The sequence below is a fragment of the Lemur catta genome, chromosome 14 (genome assembly GCF_020740605.2).
Source record: "Lemur catta isolate mLemCat1 chromosome 14, mLemCat1.pri, whole genome shotgun sequence".
Lineage (NCBI taxonomy): Eukaryota > Metazoa > Chordata > Mammalia > Primates > Lemuridae > Lemur > Lemur catta.
Genome location: NC_059141.1, coordinates 45,560,429 through 45,581,358, shown reverse-complemented (window position 1 = coordinate 45,581,358; position 20,930 = coordinate 45,560,429). Strand labels below are relative to the sequence as shown.

The following is a 20,930-nucleotide window of genomic DNA, read 5'->3' as shown; positions in this document are numbered from 1 at the left end:
TTCTCCAGAGGGAAATCTGTGTTATTACCAGAAGTAATGGATTGTGGGTAGAAGGCCAGAAAGTTCCCCTACACTTGATTTTCTTATTTCTTAGATATTTTATTTTTAAACTTTTCTCTATTGCTCAGTAGTAGTTTAAGTCATTATTTATTGCTTCTAATTTGTGAAGCCTTTTATATGACTTTTAGCCTCTCCCATAAATATTCAGGTCTTACTTTTGTAGACTTTCACCTCATTATACTTATGTTCAGAAAGGAATGTCTATCCAAACATATACACTCAGACCTTGGTTGATTTTTATATCTAAATGTTGTGTTATGAGTGTGTGTTGGGAGTGTGGAAGGGAGTAAGTAAGAATTACCTGGAGAAACTTTAAAAAATCTAATCATACATTCCTTACACCTCCAGCTTCCACCCATATACACACTTACTATGTCTATCTTGGCAGAAGGAAACTAGGCTTTTCTTTTTAATAGTTATTTATTGGTGATTTTATTATTCTCATCTTCCTTATCCCATAAGTTGAGCGCTATTGATATAGACTTTCTGTGGGCCCAACTTTAATTCTGTTATGGAAGATAATTGACATTCCTGATTCTATGACTTCTATGAGAAAGTTCTGAGAGAAAGATTTCATCTCCTTTTAAAGAACTTCATAACTTGTGTAATTTTGAACTGTCCTCCAATGGGAATAGGCTGCCCTGCAAAACAGTAAATTCTCTGTCTCTAGAAGTGTTTACACAAGAGTTATATGAGCATCTGCCAGAGAGGAAAATTCATGAAAATGAGTGACTTTTGATGCCCATTGAGAACTAGGATACATGGTGACATAATAATACAATGAACTATATGAACGATATATAAACAATGAATGTGCGACAATGGAAATCTCACCAAACATCAAAGTTTGTTTCATGTTCTTGAGAAATCATATCACAGGTAAATACCTGTGTGAGAACTTCTTAGTGGCAGACTGAATGATGTGTGATAAGCAGCTGTCCAAATAGTGTACTCGTTCGTAGCAATGACTTCATTTCAGTTGTCTAAGATGAGTGAGAAGACTACTAGTGCTCCTGAGATTTCAGATGAAACTTGATATTGGAATTTTAAGATACACCATGTTCTAGTATTCAATGTGTTTAAAATAGAATAGCTTTACTAGATTAAAAGAAGGTAATGATGAAAAGCAGAGATAACCTATAGAATGGTAGATTTATTTAAGGGTACTGTGAAAATTCCCAATCTTCAAATATCCATTTTATAGTTGTTCGTGGTTCTGCTACCAGTGAATCATTCTTTTGAGTCAAGTATGGTCATCTTCCTATTTTGATTGAATGTGAGGGATGGAACTAGCCTAGGTGGCAGGATTCTACAAGGCCAGTTTCCTGAGCAGGGAATTTATCACCCAAGACCATGGGTTGGGGAGTGGAGGGTACCATGTTCTCTGGTGAGTGAAAGGGAAGGCCCAAAGTCTAGCAAATAGAAAGAATGCCAAGAGCATACTATTTGGTACACAGAACTTGAACTAGGAACCAGGAAGAGAAGAACAAATATCAATAGGATTTGTCAGGTCAGGAATTTTCTGGCCAGCATTTATTATCTATAATGTTTTTCTTTTTTTACAGCCCAAATAGGGCAATAAGGTCAGTCAAGTTAAAGGGCTTAGAAGGACTGGTGAGAATGGGAGAGGTGAAAGAGAGGGATGTTAATAGAAAACTTCACTCCTCTCTCAGTAACACAACATATCCCTGTTTGAATACTTTTTGTTTGTTTGTTTTTAGTTATTACAGTATTGGTAATTATTATAATTATATTATTATTATAATGATATAATCTAATCTTTTTGTAAAAATGAAAAATTTTGTCCAGCATTTTCTTTTTAATTAATATGTGAATTTATCTAAACATTTTTGGTCATATTTACTTCTTAGGATAATTTAGACTATGCTTTTCTTAGACTTGACTAAGGATATCAATGAAAAGTCAGGTCAATCATTCAATGCAGGAACCTTTGTCGATACTTCAATTCACAGTAGCATAAAGAGGACACACGTATCCCTGGTTAATAGTCTCCATGGTATTTGCTGGTTTGAGTATGTTTCTTTTCTTTGTTGAATTTTGTTTCCCTGTCTATACAATAGAGGGCTGAAGAGTGGAGTCAGAGGTCACAAACTGGTAACCTATGAACTAAAGTAAGCCAACAGATTGTTTGACTAAGGCAGTGAGTTTGAGTTTTTCCTTTCAATTCATTTTGTTCTTGTATTGAGTTCACAATCATTTTTCTTGGAGACCTACCACCCCACCCTACAATTGACTTACGTAGACTCCATATTCTCTGAATAGCTCTTGAAAGTATTTGAGTTTGTGGTTCATGGATCAGACATACTGTTAAATTTCTTTAGGATCCCAAGGCTTTAATCCTACAAAACCTCTGAGAGAGTGAAGGTTATATTTTCCCCCCCTTAGTTAACAGGTGAGGTGGAAGGAAGTTTACACATCATCAGGGCTACCAATATTAGACCCTCCCCACACACTATCTCATGTATACATCAGACAACTCCAGTGAAGTAGGCATTATACCCGTTTTGTGGATTACAAAAAAAAAGTTAAAGAAGTTAACATCTTGCCTATGATCTGAAGCTTATTAGTTGTGGAAATCAGCCTCAAACCCATATTTGTTTGTTTCCAAAACCTCCCTATCCCCTCGTTTCCCTTTGTGGGCATAAACTTCCTACAAAGATCTCTTGAATCATGGAGCTTTGCCCAGATTTTGGAAATACCATCAAAGTTAGATACACACAGGATGCTTGATGTCCAAATATCTTAAACTATTTTACAAAATACTGTATTTGAATGTGATTTTCTTTGACCAGTAGGGAGTTATTTTCCTACTGTGCTTGGGAACAAACTTGATTGCCTGAAGTGCCACACAGAACTTAGGGATAATTTTTATTAGATGAAATTTGGCTTTCATTCACACATTGAAGTGACTTTGGAAAATATGTCACAAATCAACTTAAATTAGAACTGTAAACAGATTTTATATCTGTCACTTAACTTTTATGTTTTGTCACAGATACTAGGTATATTATAAATTCAACCTTGTTTTGTACAAAACAGCACTAAAACTGCGCATGCCTTGAAATAGTACATGATTACCTAGAGAATTTATTTGACAGAACAGTTCTGGTAAGGGGAAGTTCAGATATCTACAGGCATAGAATAAATGAAGGCAGAAAGAGTGTTAGTATGATCGTTAATTGAGTAGAAAAATTTGAATAGAAAACACAACTTTCAGTTGTTTTGTGTTTTCATTTGAGAGTTGTGTAAAAATTTACTATTACAAACATAAACTGTGTTTAAAATAATGTCCATGTTATGTCAGTCACTTAATTGGCTTGTAGTAAACCTGCTGGCCATCAGATATCCAGAACAAGAATGACCATTTCTGAAAGGGAAAATAAGAGAAAAAGGATATATTAACAAAGAAAGTATCTGTAATTTTTAAGCTTTAGAATAATCACCATTCTTCTAATTTGACCAAAGAATTGAGCCAAGAATGTTTATTTTTTTTTACATTAAACAAACAGTGCTTAAATTTATAGATAGATATTTTCTGCAAGTACAGTGCAAAGTAATATAATACATATTAGAGCAATTAGACTTCTGAGTTTCATTTTTGGTGAGTAGGATTTGAGGGGAGAGAGGGGCACAGAAAATGTTGCCCTTTTCAAATAACTCACGAATGTGCTAATTATATGTCAGATATGAAAGTTGAGGCATTATGACCTTCAAGCCAACAAAAGACCTTTTCAAGTAAGCCATTTTCATGTACATTAATAAAATGAACAGTGCCCTTCCACAGTTAAATAATGTATGGCTGTTATTTCATTATATGTAAATGCAAAACAAGGAGTTGTTTCACCGTTGACATATTAAAAAAATAATGCTATAAAACAAAGAATATAAATTCATTTAAATAACATTTTGTGGTTCTATTAAAATAGTAATCAAAAGATGTTTGTTCATTTCCACTGCGTGCAGTTAATGTGCAGTTTCTCTGCAACTGAATTTATTTTGGATTTGAGCAGTAAAAATTGCAGTATGTTAAAGTACATACCTGACAGGGATATTGAAAAGTTAGAAAAATTATTGTTAGATAAATGATCTCCTTGCAGTGATGAAGACAATGATGTATTTTGTAGATGAGAGAAAACATTGCCTTTGTACATAAACCTCACTGGATTAGCAGGAGGAATGTTGAACAAGCATAGGGTTCAAAGGAAGGGAGAAGAATTTTTCTTTCTCATGGCTCTTTCATGGTATAAAAAAGTATTTGTAAATATTGGACTTAGGTAATGGACAGAATGTAATTATTTAAAAGATTACCCATTTCACTGGAAAAAAGCATAAGTTTCAAAAGCAGTAACGAACAAGAAACTTGGGTGTCACTAATGCTTGAATCAAATACAGAGCACACTGCTGGAATGTCAAACAGTGTCCATGAAGTTGTAGTAGAAAATCGAAAACAGGAAGAAGAACTTAATTATCTTGTATTTATCTGGCTTTGTACTGTATTTGATGCAAATAAAAACATGAATAAAGATATAGTTATCCTTAATACAACTTAAGTATGTGTGATAGACCTCTGGGAAATAGTAAACCAATTATAAACTTGAAATAAACCACAATCATTTGAGATTCCAAGAACCTATTAGCATTCAATCTAACTTTTATTTTTTTCCAGTCACATAATATCTTACAACTTTTTGTTATGGGTTAGATGTTGATACCAAGAGACTGTTTAGGGTTTACTGATTCACTCAACAGTCTTTCCTTTTATTTTAAACGATTGTTATTTGTTTTAATAGATTCTCTGAATACTTTCATAAAATGGATACTGGTGACATTTATGAAAATGTTGTTTGTCACTGAGATTTTCAATGAATGTGTACATGTTTTGACTTGTCCAGGATAACAAATGTTTCTGTATTTCCTTGATGATCTAAAATGATTTCATTCTTTTGGATTGTATTTAAGGTGGCAAATCTTGCTTGTTCCATGTCAACAAATGAAGATGGGATTAAAATTGTCAAAGTTGCAGCCAATCACCTGGAAACCTTGTGTCCACAGGTATGATAACTAAGTTACTGTCTTTTTTCTATAAAAATTTTTATAATTTTCATACTTTTATACATATACAATATGTTAAAATATTTATTTTAAACCTGGAAGACTGAATTGACCCAAGGTCCTGGTTTATCCTTTACTAAGGAATTGGTTCTTGCAGCTATTTTGGATACTTCTGAGAGATTTGATGTTAGTCTGAGTCAAACATCTTCTAATAGTCTGAAAATTTAAAGGAACCATTGAAAATGCATACATAGAATCCTGATAATTAAACAGCTTTATGTATTGACCTATCTTGCTAAAATTCCTTTTATATCTAGTAAAAGAAAGAGGTAAAGGGGGCTCGTTTTGCAAGACCTGCAAGGAAAGAAATTGAGTCTGTATTGCAAATTCTAGGATACTATGACAGAATAGCCTCTTATTTTATAGATGAGCAAACTGAGTATTAGAGAAACTGAATATTACGTAGGTATTTATTTATAAACCAGTAGTTGTTTTAGGGGGCAAAACAGGATGCTGAAAAAAATCTTCAATAAAGATATAGAAAACCTTTACGTATGTTTTTATTACTTGACATGATATAATGATAAGTTGTTTTGTTTTGGAATATTAATAGCATTATTTTCTGATTAGTGGTAATAAATTATATGATATTTTGGCCAGACTGAAATAGTAAAAACTTGCCTTCAAATATGACTCTATAGCATTAAGTAGAAAGTCAGGTTAGAAAACCACATTTTATCTTAACTGATCACTGAGATTCTTTTCACCCAATAGGAGGATATAAACAATATTTTGTGTTCCATAACCTTATAGACAAGATAACTGTCTTCATTTGCATGCATACACAGTGTACCCTATTCATATGGTAGTGATGAGTCTCAGAAAGGCCTGCCAGTAGAGAAAAAGTGTGGAATTCTCTGAGTGGCCATATTGGAATCTCATGAGTAAAAGATGCTTTGTCCAACTGATTTATTTTTAGTCATTATTTATTTTGACATTTCAAGTAATATGAAAGGAATGACTTCTTTTCCCTTTTATCAAAGAAGGCATGAGTTTGAAAAAAACTCATGTTTTCTTGTCAGCAATTCAGGAGTTTCTTAAAATCTGAAGAGCAACACATTTGCAGGGAATTATTTCTAGATGACTCATAGTCTTGAAGCTATGAATCAGGATACACATAAGGGCAATATTAACACCTTTGTCTTAGAAGAAGCAGGAAATAATGTAGATACTTACTTCCTAATAAAGACCACAAATGTTGTAAAGATGTGAAATACAGCAATGATTAGGGACTTCAAGTCTCTGGACATCTGCTGAGATTCTCATTGTATTAAATGTAGAACATGTGTTAAATTCTTGATTTGCATTGTTGACAATTTCATCTGTAAGAATACTGAGGAGACAGTGAGAGAAACTGCTGCTTCTGACTTAATGTTGATTAACAAGTAAGAACTGGCTGGAGAAGTGGCATCTAGAGGGCCTGCAACTGAGAACTTCCCAATGATGTCAGTTTTCTCTGAGACTCCATGGGGAACAGAATACTGTAACAAGGTCTCTAAAGTAGTTAAAGCAAATATACTTTCATCAGCAGTCTGAGAGTTCTCATCTCTCCATATCACAAATAACACTTGATTGTCACTTTTTTAGATGGTTTTAATATGTAATTTTCTGATTACTAGTGAGAACTTTTTTCCCAAATATTTATTGACTTTCCAAATATTTTTTCTAAATATTTATTGGCTTTCTAATTCTATGACTTGCCTGTGTCTTTGCCAATTTTTAGTTGAGTTGTCTTTTTTTATATTATATTAATATCAATAATAAATATAATATATACTAATACATTATATATCAATATAAAATATAAATCAATAATATATAGTTTATATTATTGATTTCCTTAGGTTTGTTAAAAATGCGTGTATTGGTTACAGCTTTTTTTTTACTTTTTAAATATTTTAATCATAGAGGATTTTATGAACTTTAATGTAAACATGATTCATCTTTTAATAAATGTCTATTGAGCATGTACTCTGTGCCCTGGGTTTATGCCTTGTTAAGAAATTCTACCAACAAAAGTGTCATATAGTTACCACATTATCTTTTTATTTTTTTTTTTTTTTGAGACAGAGTCTCACTCTGTTGCCCAGGCTAGAGTGCTGTGGCGTCAGCCTAGCTCACAGCAACCTCAAACTCCTAGGCTCAAGCGATCCTTCTGCCTCAGCCTCCCAAGTTGCCGGGACTACAGGCATGTGCCACCATGCCCGGCTAATTTTATCTATATATATTTTTAGTTGTCCATATAATTTTTCTATTTTTAGCAGAGACGGGGTCCCGCTCTTGCTCAGGCTGGTCCACATTATGTTTTTAAAATGTTGAAGTATTGTTATTTGACTTATAGTTATTCCCTCTAAACTTTATTTTTGTGTCTAACATGAGGTATGGATCTTTTTTTTTTTTTTTAACACTGTTAATTTATCAGGCCACCATGATGTATTAAATAGTTGACCTTTTTCAATTGATATGAAATGCTACCATTGTTTTACATATAAAAACACACACATGCACACACACTTATGTTTCCATTGTTTCATATATATTTATGTACATGTGCACATATATACTTATACACATATATAATGCATGTATACATGTACATGTTTATAGAATATATTGTACAGGTAAAATGTGTATAATTCTTTTTACTATTGTTCCACATGTAAATATAGCTTGATAATCAAACTGAAACACATTTTGAGGTACATAAATTTCTGGACTTTTTATTTTGTTCCTTTGGTTTGTTTCTCTATCCCTGCAACTGTATCACAATGTATTACGGTTTCAGACTAAATCTTGATATGTTCTAGGCAAACTGGTTCATCTTGTTTTTTTCTTCAAATTATTGCTGTAATTCTTGACTTTTTGTTCTTTCATATAACTTTCAGGATCAACTTATCAAGTGTCATGAAAAAAATTATAATTTTGATTAAAATGTTAAAATGTTTTGAATTTTAAATTATTTTAGAGAATAATGACTTTATATGGAATCTTTCCATCAGTAAACACATATGTATGTAGCCCGCCCCCCCCCCGCTGTTTTGCTTTCCATGGTTTCAGTCACCCACAGTCAACTGCAATTGAATAATATTAAATGAAAAATTCCAGAAATAATTCATAAGTTTTAAATTGCACAGCATTCTGAGTAGTGAGATGAAATCTCAGGCCATCCTGCTCTGTCCCACTTGGGAAATAAATGATCCCTTTGTCCAGGGTATCCATACTGTATATGCCACCAGTCCTTTAGTCACTTAGTAGCCATTGTGGTTATTAGATCAACTGTTGCTGTGCTTATGTTTATGTAACCCATATTTTAGTTAATAATGGCCCCAAAACATAAGAGTAGTGGTGATGGCAGTGTGGATGTGTCAAACAGAAGGCGTAATATGCTTCCTTTAATTGAAAAGGTGAAAGTTCTCAACTTAATAAGGAAAGAAAAATATCATATGCTGAGATTGCTAAGATCTATGGTAAGAACAGATCTTCTATTAGTGAAATTGCAAAGAAGGAAAGAGAAATTCATGCTAGTTTGGCTGTCATACCTCAAACTGGAAAATTATAGCCACAGTGTGTTATTAAGTGTTTAGTTAAGATGGAAAAGGCATTAAATTTGTGGATGGAACACATGAACAAAAAATGTGTTCTGACTGACAGCAGTTGGGTTTGGTGTGACCCAAGATTTCAGGCATCCATTGAATGGTCTTGGAACATATCCTCTGCAGATAAGGGACAGGGCTACTGTATTTCCACAATTAGATCTTTTCTTTTTAATGTCCTTCAGGGCTCTTTAATTTTTTATTATTTATTTCAATAAATTTCATGGTTTTAAATATCTTCTACATGCTGTTGATTTCTAAATTTTTCTCTCCTAGACCAAACGTCTCTCCTAAAGACCAGAGTCACATGTCTAGTTTTCCCTTTGGCATCTTCACTTTGGTATCTAGAAGACGTCTAAACTTTAAAATAGCCAAAATGGAACTTCTGATTCTTCCATCTTTATCTTATTCTATTTCTCCCCAGTCTTCCCAATTTTAATTATTAACACAGCCACTCACCTAGTTACTATAGGGAAAAACCTGATGGAAGCGGTCAGAATTCCTTTATTCATTCAGTATTTATTGAACATCTACTATGTAGTAGGCACTGTTCATGCATCTGGGGAGAAAATAGTTAAAGAAATCAAAAAATAGACAAAACCTCTGTTTTTGTGAAGTTTATATTCTAATGATACCTAGTGGCTGTTTTTCCTACCTAATCCATTAATAAGTCCTGTCAATTTCACCAAAAATATTTATCTTGAATCTCTGTATTTCTCTCCATCTTGTCAACATCTTAGCCTATGCCACCATCATCTTCATCTTGGTCTACAGAAATATCATTCTATCTGGTTTCCATGCTTATATTAATATCTCTATAATCTGCTCTCTCCATAAGAGCCAAAGTAAAATTTTAAATATGTTTATCAGAGAAATTGATTTCCTTAGCTTTTTAGAATAAAATGTAACCTATTTCTTATGGCTTATTTCTTATGGTTTTCGCTACTGCCTAACTTCCAAGCCCATCCCATATTATTTTCTTTTTCACTCATTAGACATCTGCATATTGACTTTTTTGTTTCCAGAACACAATAATCTACTTCCCACCTGAGGGAGTTTATATTTGGTAATTCCCCAGTGTTCTTTTCTCATATGGTCATATGAACAGCTTCTTTTCTGTTTAGTTTATGAAGACTCAGTTCAAATGTCATTTTCTCAGAGATCAATCTCTCTAAATCACTCTTCCATCTATGACTTGTTATGTCACCATATTTATTTCTTTTAGAGTCTGTGTCACAACCTGAAATTTTATATTATTTTGTTACTTTTTTACTGTGCATATTATATGCCCATACATGAAGTTCACGGAGGCCTTGCTTTGGTCTTCCTTATTCACTACTTATCCCTGTACCTAGCCGAAATGTAGCATATGTTGGATGTTCAATAAATATCTGCTCAGTATATAAATGAATGATATGGTTTCTAGAATGATAAAACATTCTGTACTCATAGAGGGCAGGGAGGCTTTTGGCAACCACTTTTTCTCAACATGACGTGTCATCTTTTTGACAAGATGAAAAAAATATGACAATATAATCAACTTGAGCTGTAACTGATGGGACAAAAAGCTTTTAAAATGGCTGATTAATATATAGGAGCTAACTAAGGAAGAGACCTTAACTGGTGGGCTGCGGTGATCTTCTCTTGGCCTAGTCCATTTTAGTGTTTTGTTAGTTATTTGGGTAAAATTATAGAATAAGTGTCCCAAATTTTTCAGTTAAAAAGAAGAGGATAAAGGAATCTATTAGCTCAAAGAATCCAGTTCCAAAGAATCTGAATATTCTAGAATATGGACTAAATCTAACTACATCTAGATAAAATATAATAGGTATAAATACTAAGCCGTATATACTGGTTTCTATAACACCAATTGCAAGGATAGAGAATGGAAGAGACATGGCTTAGCAAGAAATTTACCCTCCAAAAAGCTTAGAGCTTTTAGCTGATACTTATGTCAATGTGAATTAGAAAAGCTAATATGATTTAACATGTTTTGATCAAAGAATAAGTTCTAACACTGATTCTCAACCTTCTCTGTACTTCAAAATTATTTTTAAAAATTATGAATTATATGCTATGCTCAGGCTATACCATCCTGAAATTCAGAATTAGTGTGTGGAGTATAGCTCCATTGTGTGAGTGTGTATAAATATATATGTGTGAGTTCCCGTTTGGCAATATCTATTGAAATAAAACATGCACATACCTTCACATCACTAATTCAACTTCCAACATTTTATGGTACAGATATATGTGTGCAGGTGCACAAATGTCTATAAGTGAGGATTTTATGCAATGTTATCTATAATGGCAAAAGCTAGAACCAACCTAAATGTTTGTCAGTACAGAATGTTAAAAGTTGTTTGAAGTAGAAGTTGGCTCTGTGTATGTTTTAATATGGAAGACACATAAGATAAGTGAAAAAGGCACATTTCAGGTGAATATGTATATGATCCCATTTATGTTGGGAAAAGAGGAGATAAATGGGATCATATGTTTATATATTCATTTACAAATTTCCAAAAGAGCCTCATGAGAGTTCTCATTGTGGTTACTTCCAGGAAGTGAGACTGGGTGACAAAGAGCAAGGACCACTTTTACATTTCATCTTATTTCATTTAGAACTTTTAATTTAACCACAAATAGGTATTTTGTTAGTTTCTAAACAGAACACGAAAAAACAAACAAACAAACAAAATTCCTAGACTGATTCTAGAGTGAGTCAGGTAAACCTTGGGTCAGGAGGAGCTGATATAGGGCAGCACTGAATTCCTGTCTGTGAAGTATGATTGAATTCACCTAGATTTCAGTGAATTGAATCATACTGGTTTTTACTGTGCCCAAAGGACCAAAACAGTAATGCTTTGCCTAGTTACAGGTGTTGTACTTTAAAAAAGAATTGTCACTTGGAGCATGTTTAGCAGAGGATGTCTGAAATACTGACATGACTTGAAACTATGTCATATAAAAACCTCATAAAAGCAACAAGAAATTTTTAGCCAGGAAAAGGTAAGACTTGGAGAAACATAATCACTGTCATCAAACCTTTAAGGGGCTATGATGTGAAAGACTTGTTCTAAAGGGCCCTGAGGGGAAGAACTATAACCTATAAGCAGAAGGATACAAATTTCATCTCAATATAGAGATGAATTTTCTAAAAGAGCTATCCTGAAAAAAATTAGACTTTGTTGAGAAAGAGGGATTGGGAGTTTCTCAATGCCATAGACATTTAACACAAAGAGGATGACTACTTAACCAAGCTATGTACACTTAAGGGTACAAGCCTTGGGTTAGAAGTGGGTCTAGAGCCTTTTTATACCCAATTCTGAGATCCTCTAATGGATTTGCCTTTTTTTATAAACGAGAGAAATGTGATCTGGATGATAGCATTGTTGGAGTACTATAGCTGTTTGAACAGCTATACTCAACCTGGTGGAAGGATAAATCTACCTATTTATCTAGCTTAATCCTTGTTCCATTTTAACAAGTGACTTGGAAAGATATTGGAAAAGCAAAAATTTCATATGGGTAAACGGTACAAAGCTGGGAAAGATAAAATTCAAGGTTCTAAAATATGTTGATAATTTGTTCTGATGTTTGAAAACACATAAGATGAAATTGAATAAGGGTAAATATAAAGTCAGGGCCTTAGCTTAAGTAAAATCTATTGTACAAGTGGATAAGAAAAACATTACACCCAGAGAATCAGGAGTTGAAGAGACATTTGTTATCTAGTCAATGAATTCCAAACATAGGTCCATGAAAGCATTTTCATGTTTATAGCATAGTTAGCTTTTGTCATAAAGAAAAATTTTCTACTTTTTGATATTAAATTTATGTAACTTCATTATTTTACATTCATCAAATATTTATGAAATAATAATGAAAGTACAAGAGATAGTATTATTTTATTTCTTGATTTGCAAAAAATAATTTCCCAACCCTGTGTCAGTTCCTTCCCTCTTCCATGTGCCTCCTTCTTAAAAATATTTGTGGTCTGAAAATTCCAGAAAAAAGTACTAATTTAGGTGACTCAACTATGTAAGTCAGTAGCATGATGTGGGGACTGTCTTATAACTTTAAAATACTTACGATGCCTAGCTTGTGAAGTATGGGAAAATTTCCAACATACTTGACACAAGGATATCTATGTCTAGAATAACATACTGGGTTCTGGGTTCCACAGTTCAAGGGGTAGGCAGAAAATGAATGGATTGTTTTAAGCCATAGAAAGCTGTCACCTCATCACTGGAACTGTTTAAACACAAAAACCAAATAGGCTGTGCCTTCACAAAGAGAGAAAATTTTAACATTGGGAGGTTATTAGATGGTCTTAAGTGTTCTTTCCGTAAATAAGATTCTTCAATTAATAAAAAGCATGATGAAAACCTAGGATATTTTCCCTATGGTGAACACACTCTCACAGGTGCTTAGATTTTCCAAAATCAAGTTTTCCTATCCCTGTCTAGTTTGCATTAATATTAGTATAGCTTCATTATGTCTTCCATCTATCCCTCTTATCAAATGGTGCTTTCAGTGACCTGAAAAAGCTAAAACAGCTTCAAGAGGCACCTACTTTATTTTCAGTGATGTGATTGGGCATAAAGAGGTAATATTTTTATAAGTTACTATTGGGAATCTATAATTACTTTCTGAAAGAGTTGTAAGGTGGGCATTGGTGGCTTATACTTGTAATCCCAGCACTCTGGGAGGCTGAGACGAGAGGATAACTTGAGGCCAGGAGCTCAAGACCAGCCAGGACAACGTAGGGAGACCTCATCTCTACCCAGAAAAAAAAAAATTGAATCAGCCAGGCATAGTGGTGTGCACCTGTAGTCCCAGCTATTCAGAAGGCTGAGGCAGGAGGATTGCTTGAACCCACGAGTTCGAGGCTGCAGTAAGCTATGATCTAGGATCATGCCACTGCACTCCAGCCTGGACAACATAGCGAAACTCCATCTCCCAAAAATACAAAGAGTTTCATATTAGGTGTGTTGAAGAGTCGGGAAGAAAGCCAAGGCTGCCTCAGACATAGAAGCTAGTGAAATATAAAAAGAGCAAAGAATCTGAGGGAGGGCAGGCACTGGAGATCACTTGTATTCATATTTAAACATGGAAAAAAATAAGCTTCCACAAAGGTTGGAATTTTTGTTCCACTGATATATCCTAAGAATAATGCCTGACACTTAGTAGGTATTCAGTACATATTTAATGGGTGAATGATTATTCCCGAATGACCTGTTTTTTTGTATTATAGGCATTGGCAGGTAGATGCTGAAAGCCATCACTATTTCTCATCCTTCTTTGTTTTCTGGGACTATAGAAACTCCCAGCTTCTAATCAAAGTGATAAAAAGACCCACTATGACCCTTTGCCTGCTGAAGTACAAGTCATGTGAAATGACTGGCATTATCTCCCTCTGCATGGACAGGATTATTTTGTTACAACAGCAACCTGTTCTGATTAAGTTATGATGTGTTACTGTATTTAGTACATGCTTCAGTAAGGGCATTGGACTATCTCTTTCAAATGGAAAAACATGTCCTGATTTGTATAATGTTTTTTCATTTGTTTTTGTGATCAAGAAGCTGTCATATTTGTGAATTGAAAGCACTTAATTTTCTAAGTATCATGCTCTGGGGAAGCAAATATGTTTTCTTTCATCTTCTGTTGTTGATGATGATGGATGTTTTGTTTGCAACTAGACAATATAGGGCTAAATAATCAATGTAAAATAACTGTATTTTTTAAGAATCTCAGGGTGTACATATGAGAGCCATGGCAAGCCTTTTATAATTTATGCCTAATTTCTTTCTTTTTTCTTCAGAGAATGGTACAAAACAAGATTTTAGAAACCAAAAGTCATTTCATACTATAAAAAGGCCAAAATGAGGTAATTATTTAAAAAAGATATCTGATCATGATTGAAAGGTTGATCCTGAAGATTAACTAGGGTGATTTCAGACGGCCAGTATAGGACAGTTTCTTCCCAGTGATGGCATGATATTTATGTGTTGAGGCAGTACTGGAGCACAGCTTTGAGCACAGTTGCTTTCTGGGTCTGGAAATTAGTGTCTGTGTCTTTGTACTATCATTGCTCTGTATCCTGTCCCAATTACATAGTCAGCCACTCCCTTCCACTCACTCCAAGGATCTGTTCATTAGACAAATATTTACTGACCACTGCCTAGGGGCATCTGTGAGGTTAGAATGAGCCAGGGCTGGGGAGTGGGCATTCAGATGGTACCCACTGGAGCAGCTCTGAGGAATAAGAGTTCTAAGGTCTGGGTTCAGCTAGATGGAAAATCTGAGGTGGCGTGTTCTGGAAAAAGAAACAAGTTGTAGAAAAGAAGTCATAGCCATCAAACTCAAATGTGGAAAAGAGGTCAAAAATTAGATAATGATGTAAAGATATGTATCCAGGACTAAGTACCAGTAACATGCAGGCCGAAGCAAAAATTTCAGAATTAGTCACAAACCAGAGTTTACACCCTCATTTACACTCACGGTGTGTGTTGCAATAATATGCATGTTAACATAAAGGATCTGTGCTAGCCTCGACAATGTTCTAGTCATGGAGGAAAATAAAGATGAAGCTTTGCTTACATCAGATTTACAATAAAAAGGGAAAATATATTATCTAGGTAGAAATGAAGTGGTGTTAGCGAAGAATAGCCTGAAATGGCATGAGAATTAAGAGTGATTCATGCCAGAGGGTTCAGGGAGGGCTCACAGAAAGGTGTCATTTTCTACAGACCTTAAAGAATAAGCAAGATTTAGACATTTGAGAAAATATGAAAAGGGCAGTCTAGGCAGAGGTGATAGAAAAGTATGTAACAGTAGTTGAAAAAAGTGAGTCATTGAGTTTGTCTGGGCCACATCATTTTTGTTTCTTCTTTTCTTTTCTTTTTCTTTTTTAGAGACAGGGGTCTTGGTCTGTCACTGGGCTAGAGTGCAACATTGTCATTATAGCTCACTTGCAACCTCAAGCTCCTGAGCACAAGTGATCCTCCTGCCTTAGTCTCCTGAGCAGATGGGCAGCTGGGACTACTGAAGCATGCTACCACTCCCTGCTAATTTTTCTACTTTTTTGTAGAGACCAGGTCTCACTCTTGTTCAGGCTGGTCTCAAACTCCTAACCTCAGGTGATCCTCCTTCCTGAGCCTCCCACAGTGCTAAGATTACAGGTGTGGGTCACTAAGCCTGGCCCACATTGTTTCTTAACAGGGAAGCTCTTGGCAGTGTGGTTGGAATAATTTTTTGTTGTATGGGACAGTCACAGTGGTGGGGCTCCACATGCCAGAAAACTCAGAATCAGCACTAAACACACAACCACCACCTCTCCCAGCCCAGGCTTTGTAATAACTGAAAATGCCTCCACACTTTTCCAAGTATTACCTAGGAAGGTGATGTCGCCCCATTTAAGAACCAGTTGGAGGGCATACCTTGTGGAAAAGGTGGGTTGTAGTCCTTACTGCCAAGTGAAAGAGTTTAGATGGGTGTAGTAGATCTGGTTTAGTCATCACAGGTTTTGAGTAGGAAAGTAACATTATCACAGCTGTGCTGCCTGGGAATTAATCTGTAAAACTGTGTCACCTGAATGGAAAAAGGGAAAGGCAAGACCAGTTAAGAGATTATTGACTATCACATGTGGAAGTCAGGATTTGAATAAGGGATGTAGGAATAAAAATTTTTAAGATGGGACAAATTACAAATGGACACTATAAATTGACCAGAAATTGTGAACAAATTATATGATGTTGATAATGGGTTTGCTTTTTGAATTCTTTTTCAGATTGATCACTGTTATTATATAAAAATGCTACTGATTTTTTGTGTGCTGATTTTATAACTGGAAATTTTGCTACATTCATTTATCAGTTCTAAGAGTTTTTTGGTGGAGCCTTCAGGTTTTTCTAAATACAAGATCATGTAGTCTACAAAGAAGGCTAATTTGACCCCTTCCTTTCTAATATGGATGCCCTTTCTTTTTTTCTCTTGCCTAGTTGCTCTGGCTAGAACTTCCAGTACTGTGTTCAATAAAAGAGGTAAAAGGTGGGCATCCTTGTCTTTAGATGCCAGATCTTAATGAAAAGGCTTTCAATTTGTCCCCATTCAGTATGATATTAGCTGTGAGCTTGTCATATATGGCCTTTATTGAGCTATATTCTTTCTATACTGAATTTGTTGAGGATTTTGATCATGAAGGGATGGTGAATTTTATCAAATGCCTTTTCAGCATCTATATGGTTATTGCCCTTGATTCTATTGCTATATCATGTTTATTGATTTGCATATATTGTACCATCCTTGCATCCTTCAGATGAATCCTACTCGATCATAGTGAATGATTTTTTAATGCATTGTTGAATTCTGTTTGCTAGTATTTTGGTGAAAATTTTTACATCTGTGCTCATCAATAGATACTGGCCTGTAGTTTTTTGTTGTTGTATCTTTGTCTGGTTTTGATGTCAGGGTAATTTTTCAATACTGCTTTTTGTCTCTAGAATCTATCTAGTACATTAGGTTTTTAAGCAATTTTAACAGTGTTCTCTAAAGGATATTTTTATTCAATGAGCTCAGGCTCATGGATTAATAAATATTAATATGAGCTCTAATGGATTATTAATCTAATTGATAATTGATAAATATTAATGAGCTTTAATTGGTTATTAATGATCTAATTGATTATTAAGTAAACAAGACATCCTGGACTTGCGTGTTATTCACACTTAAATGGATCTTAAATACACATATTTAAAAAAAGTTTTAAACTTAAGATACTTCTATGTAAGTTAGAAGGTAATGTTAGTACTGAAAAATATTTGATTGGTAACACTATTTTTAAATGTCATTTTACATGTTAGCTGGAAATGAAATATCTGTTAGTAGCAGGGTATTTAACCAAATGGAGAATGAGAACTTTGTTTTGAGGTTGAATATAAACACTGCCTATGACCATATGTCCTCAGAACTTATACCCTATCCTGACAACTTTTCTGACCAAAGGACCCTCTATAAATACAAGCAGTAATTCATCCTCTTCCTTGTGCTACAACCAAGATTGCAAATTATAGTCCTGTAACTGAAAGACTCTGGGCTCTTGTTTTATGTGTCATAAGTGACAATGCCGGTGACCCCTGCATCCCAATTTAACTTCAGTGGGGCTTTCTATATTCTCATCAAGAGGAGAGTGTTCCAACTCCATATCTACCCTGAACTCGGGACTTAGTTTAGGGCTAGCAGATGACCCCTGGTCTCTTGGAATATAAACTAGTTGGGGGAATGACCTGAGAAAGTCAGCATTAAAAGAGCAATGAAATAGATTTAAGGATAAATGTGAAGAAATATAGAGAGCAACAATCATTATTTTTTCTTCCTATAGTTTCCATTGTTTCTGTTTTAAGCTGCCTTTATTGACAATGTTTTATAAAATAAAATGTGTCATTTTGGATCACTCGAGAATGAGACAAGGAAAATTTGAAATAATTCAAGAGGTGATGCCTTTATCACTGTGTTTAGTAAACATTGCACAAAAACAAGATCTAGACAAGTGAAAGAGAACTGTGTTGAGATCTAGAAGTTATAAGACTGTTGCTCCATAGACAGAATAAACTGAATTTGAGTAATTTGTAAGAGTCAGAATGTTATTTCTAGTAAGTAGTAAGGTATCAATGTGACATTGCATAGTTCATTGTTTTAAAAGTAAATGTAAGCTCTGTTATATCTCCTCAGAAAGAAAATCACTGCAATTATACCCAAATAAAATTATATTTTTGCCTAAGGGAGGACAAAATGAGTTAAACACCTCACAAAATAAACATACTTTGGCTTCAATCTGCTCTTTGAGAACTACATTAAAGCCCTGAATCTGCTTCTGAATATATACACACCTTCTGCACATATACTGACCTTCTGTGTAGGGTACATATGTGAACTTCATAGTGAAGTCCATCAAGGAAGAGATGGCCATCCCTAATACATCTGTGCTTTACTGGGCAGGTGCTTTACTGGGGGTATCATACTTAATTCTTGCAAAAGTCTTGTGACATAAGAATTACTGGACTCATTTTATGTAAAAGCAAGAAGAAATTTGGAGATGTTAGAGTTGTCCAATGCCAAGGAACCCAAAAAAAATCGTTTAGGATTTGAATACTAATATTCTTCTTGGTTTTAGAATTATTTTACCACTCAGAGTTTTATCTGCTCATGTTTGTATAATTTCCCAAAGAACATAGAATTTTTTCTATTTCTCCTTGCTGTAAAAGGAGTGATAAAGAAAATCTTCCAGGAATCTTTCTTTTCAATGTTGGGTCTGTAATGGTTTTGAACTCTCATATGTTATTTAGGGTTTGCTATTTAAAAATACTAGTCCTTGGCTCCTTTACAAAGGATGGAAATATTACTTGACATTTATGTATAACTTTATATTGAAACAGGCTTTGTAATTTTATTGATCTGTCACATTCAGTGAAGTCCATTCCCAGAGAGGTCGAGTGGGTTCCATAGGTTACACAGCAAACTGGGGGAAGAGGTTGAAATATAATTCTGATCCAATCATTCAACATCCTTGTTTATTTAACAGGAACTCCCTGATGTAAAAAATGATGGATCAATGTGTTAGATATGTCTTTTTGGTATGATATTTTCAAAAATTTAATAGTAAAACTCTTTTACTAATAATTAAAAGGATCAGTTCTATTAGCAGTAGCAGGGATAAAAATTTATATTTCAAAATGAGCAATATTTGGTCCCTTTGAACATATGTATGGATGATACTAGAAAGAACAATTTGAGTTTAAAAGATTGTTTCAAGGTATGTATCCTTATTTTCTTAAAAAAAAAAAAAATCTTGTATATCAAAACCTCCTGCTTAGAATCCCTGGCAATATACTTAATTTTTTAAAGAATTTACTATCATGGAAAAACTTATTCTTCTGACCATTGGATATTTTATTAGTTAAATAAATAACGTAACTTAATGTGTTTATTATTAGGTCCTTAATATAAGTGGGTTCAGAATAAATTTCAGGTTCTATTTCAGTAACTATATTAGGCTAGGTGTTTGTTAAAGTTGCTTCTTTTTCTACTTTATTTTTCTTTATTTCTATATCAATAATGAATTTGTACCATCTCAAATCATTTTTCTAATGTGGCAAATTATTAATTACCAATGAATGATTGATTAAGAAACAAATATTTTCCCAATACTTCAGCCCCATTCCAAGGTAACATAGGGACCCAAAGGAATGTACACTTACTCTAAATGTACACACATTCAAATGCTGTTGAATATTTTTGGCATTGATGTTGAAGATAATTTAAATGATGTTGGTGGAAGGTGGAGGCCAGTAAAATTACTTTAATAGGTGAACTGGCAACAACAAGTCTGGAACAAACTGTGGTAAACTTGAAAATGCTTGCTTTAAGACCTTCAGATTTATTTCTAAAAAACACTTTGAGGTCACCCCTTGCCACCACAAAAGGAAAAGAAAAGAAAAGAAAATCACTTGTAGCCAATTTTCAGAGTCGTCTTGTAGTGGCGTATTTGATTGCTATTTAGACTCCATTTATGCTTCTGCTAAACAACTGTGTGGTCCACTTTAGACATCACTGTATTTTTCAAGAAGTTTTATTGTATAATAAGAACTATTTCATGGATAATCCAAAGTAAAGTAAACCATTTTAAGCGAAAGAGCCTTTGGTCTGCAGATGATTCCAGTACCAATGTGAGGCTAGGGCCATGGGATAGAAAAGCAGACTGTAGTTGGAGGCAGCCTAGGAGAAATGGGTCAGAAATCTAAGGGAATACCCCAGCTCATGAGTGCAGAACTGCCTGTCAGCATTCCAGGATGAATTCATGGTTGTGCTCTTAAGCAAATACTTATGTTTATGGCCTTGGGAGGAAAGTGCCTATTAACCAAGCTTTGTTGATAAGTTAATAAAGAGATGACAGCCATCTTGCTATTGAATTCCTTGCCTCTCTGGGCTGAATACACTATCAACTACCAATAAATAATAATCAAGATTTCACTTTTTGCCAGATGCTTCCTATAAATCATGAAATTCAAAGGCAAATTATGATTGTGATCACTTGTTGCAGTTGTTCATAGCCTTTCTCAAAAAAGAGATTTTATAACAAAT

General features: G+C 34.2%; 1 protein-coding gene across 1 annotated transcript in view; it reads left to right on the top strand.

Moving 5' to 3' along the window:
• The window catches only part of CTNNA3 (catenin alpha 3), a 1,449,816-nt gene that overhangs the window by 892,957 nt on the left and 535,929 nt on the right, over window positions 1-20,930 (top strand). The window contains exon 10 of the mRNA XM_045568380.1: window positions 5,041-5,133. Within this exon, the coding sequence (XP_045424336.1) occupies window positions 5,041-5,133 (93 nt within the window). The remainder of the gene's footprint in view (window positions 1-5,040; window positions 5,134-20,930) is intronic.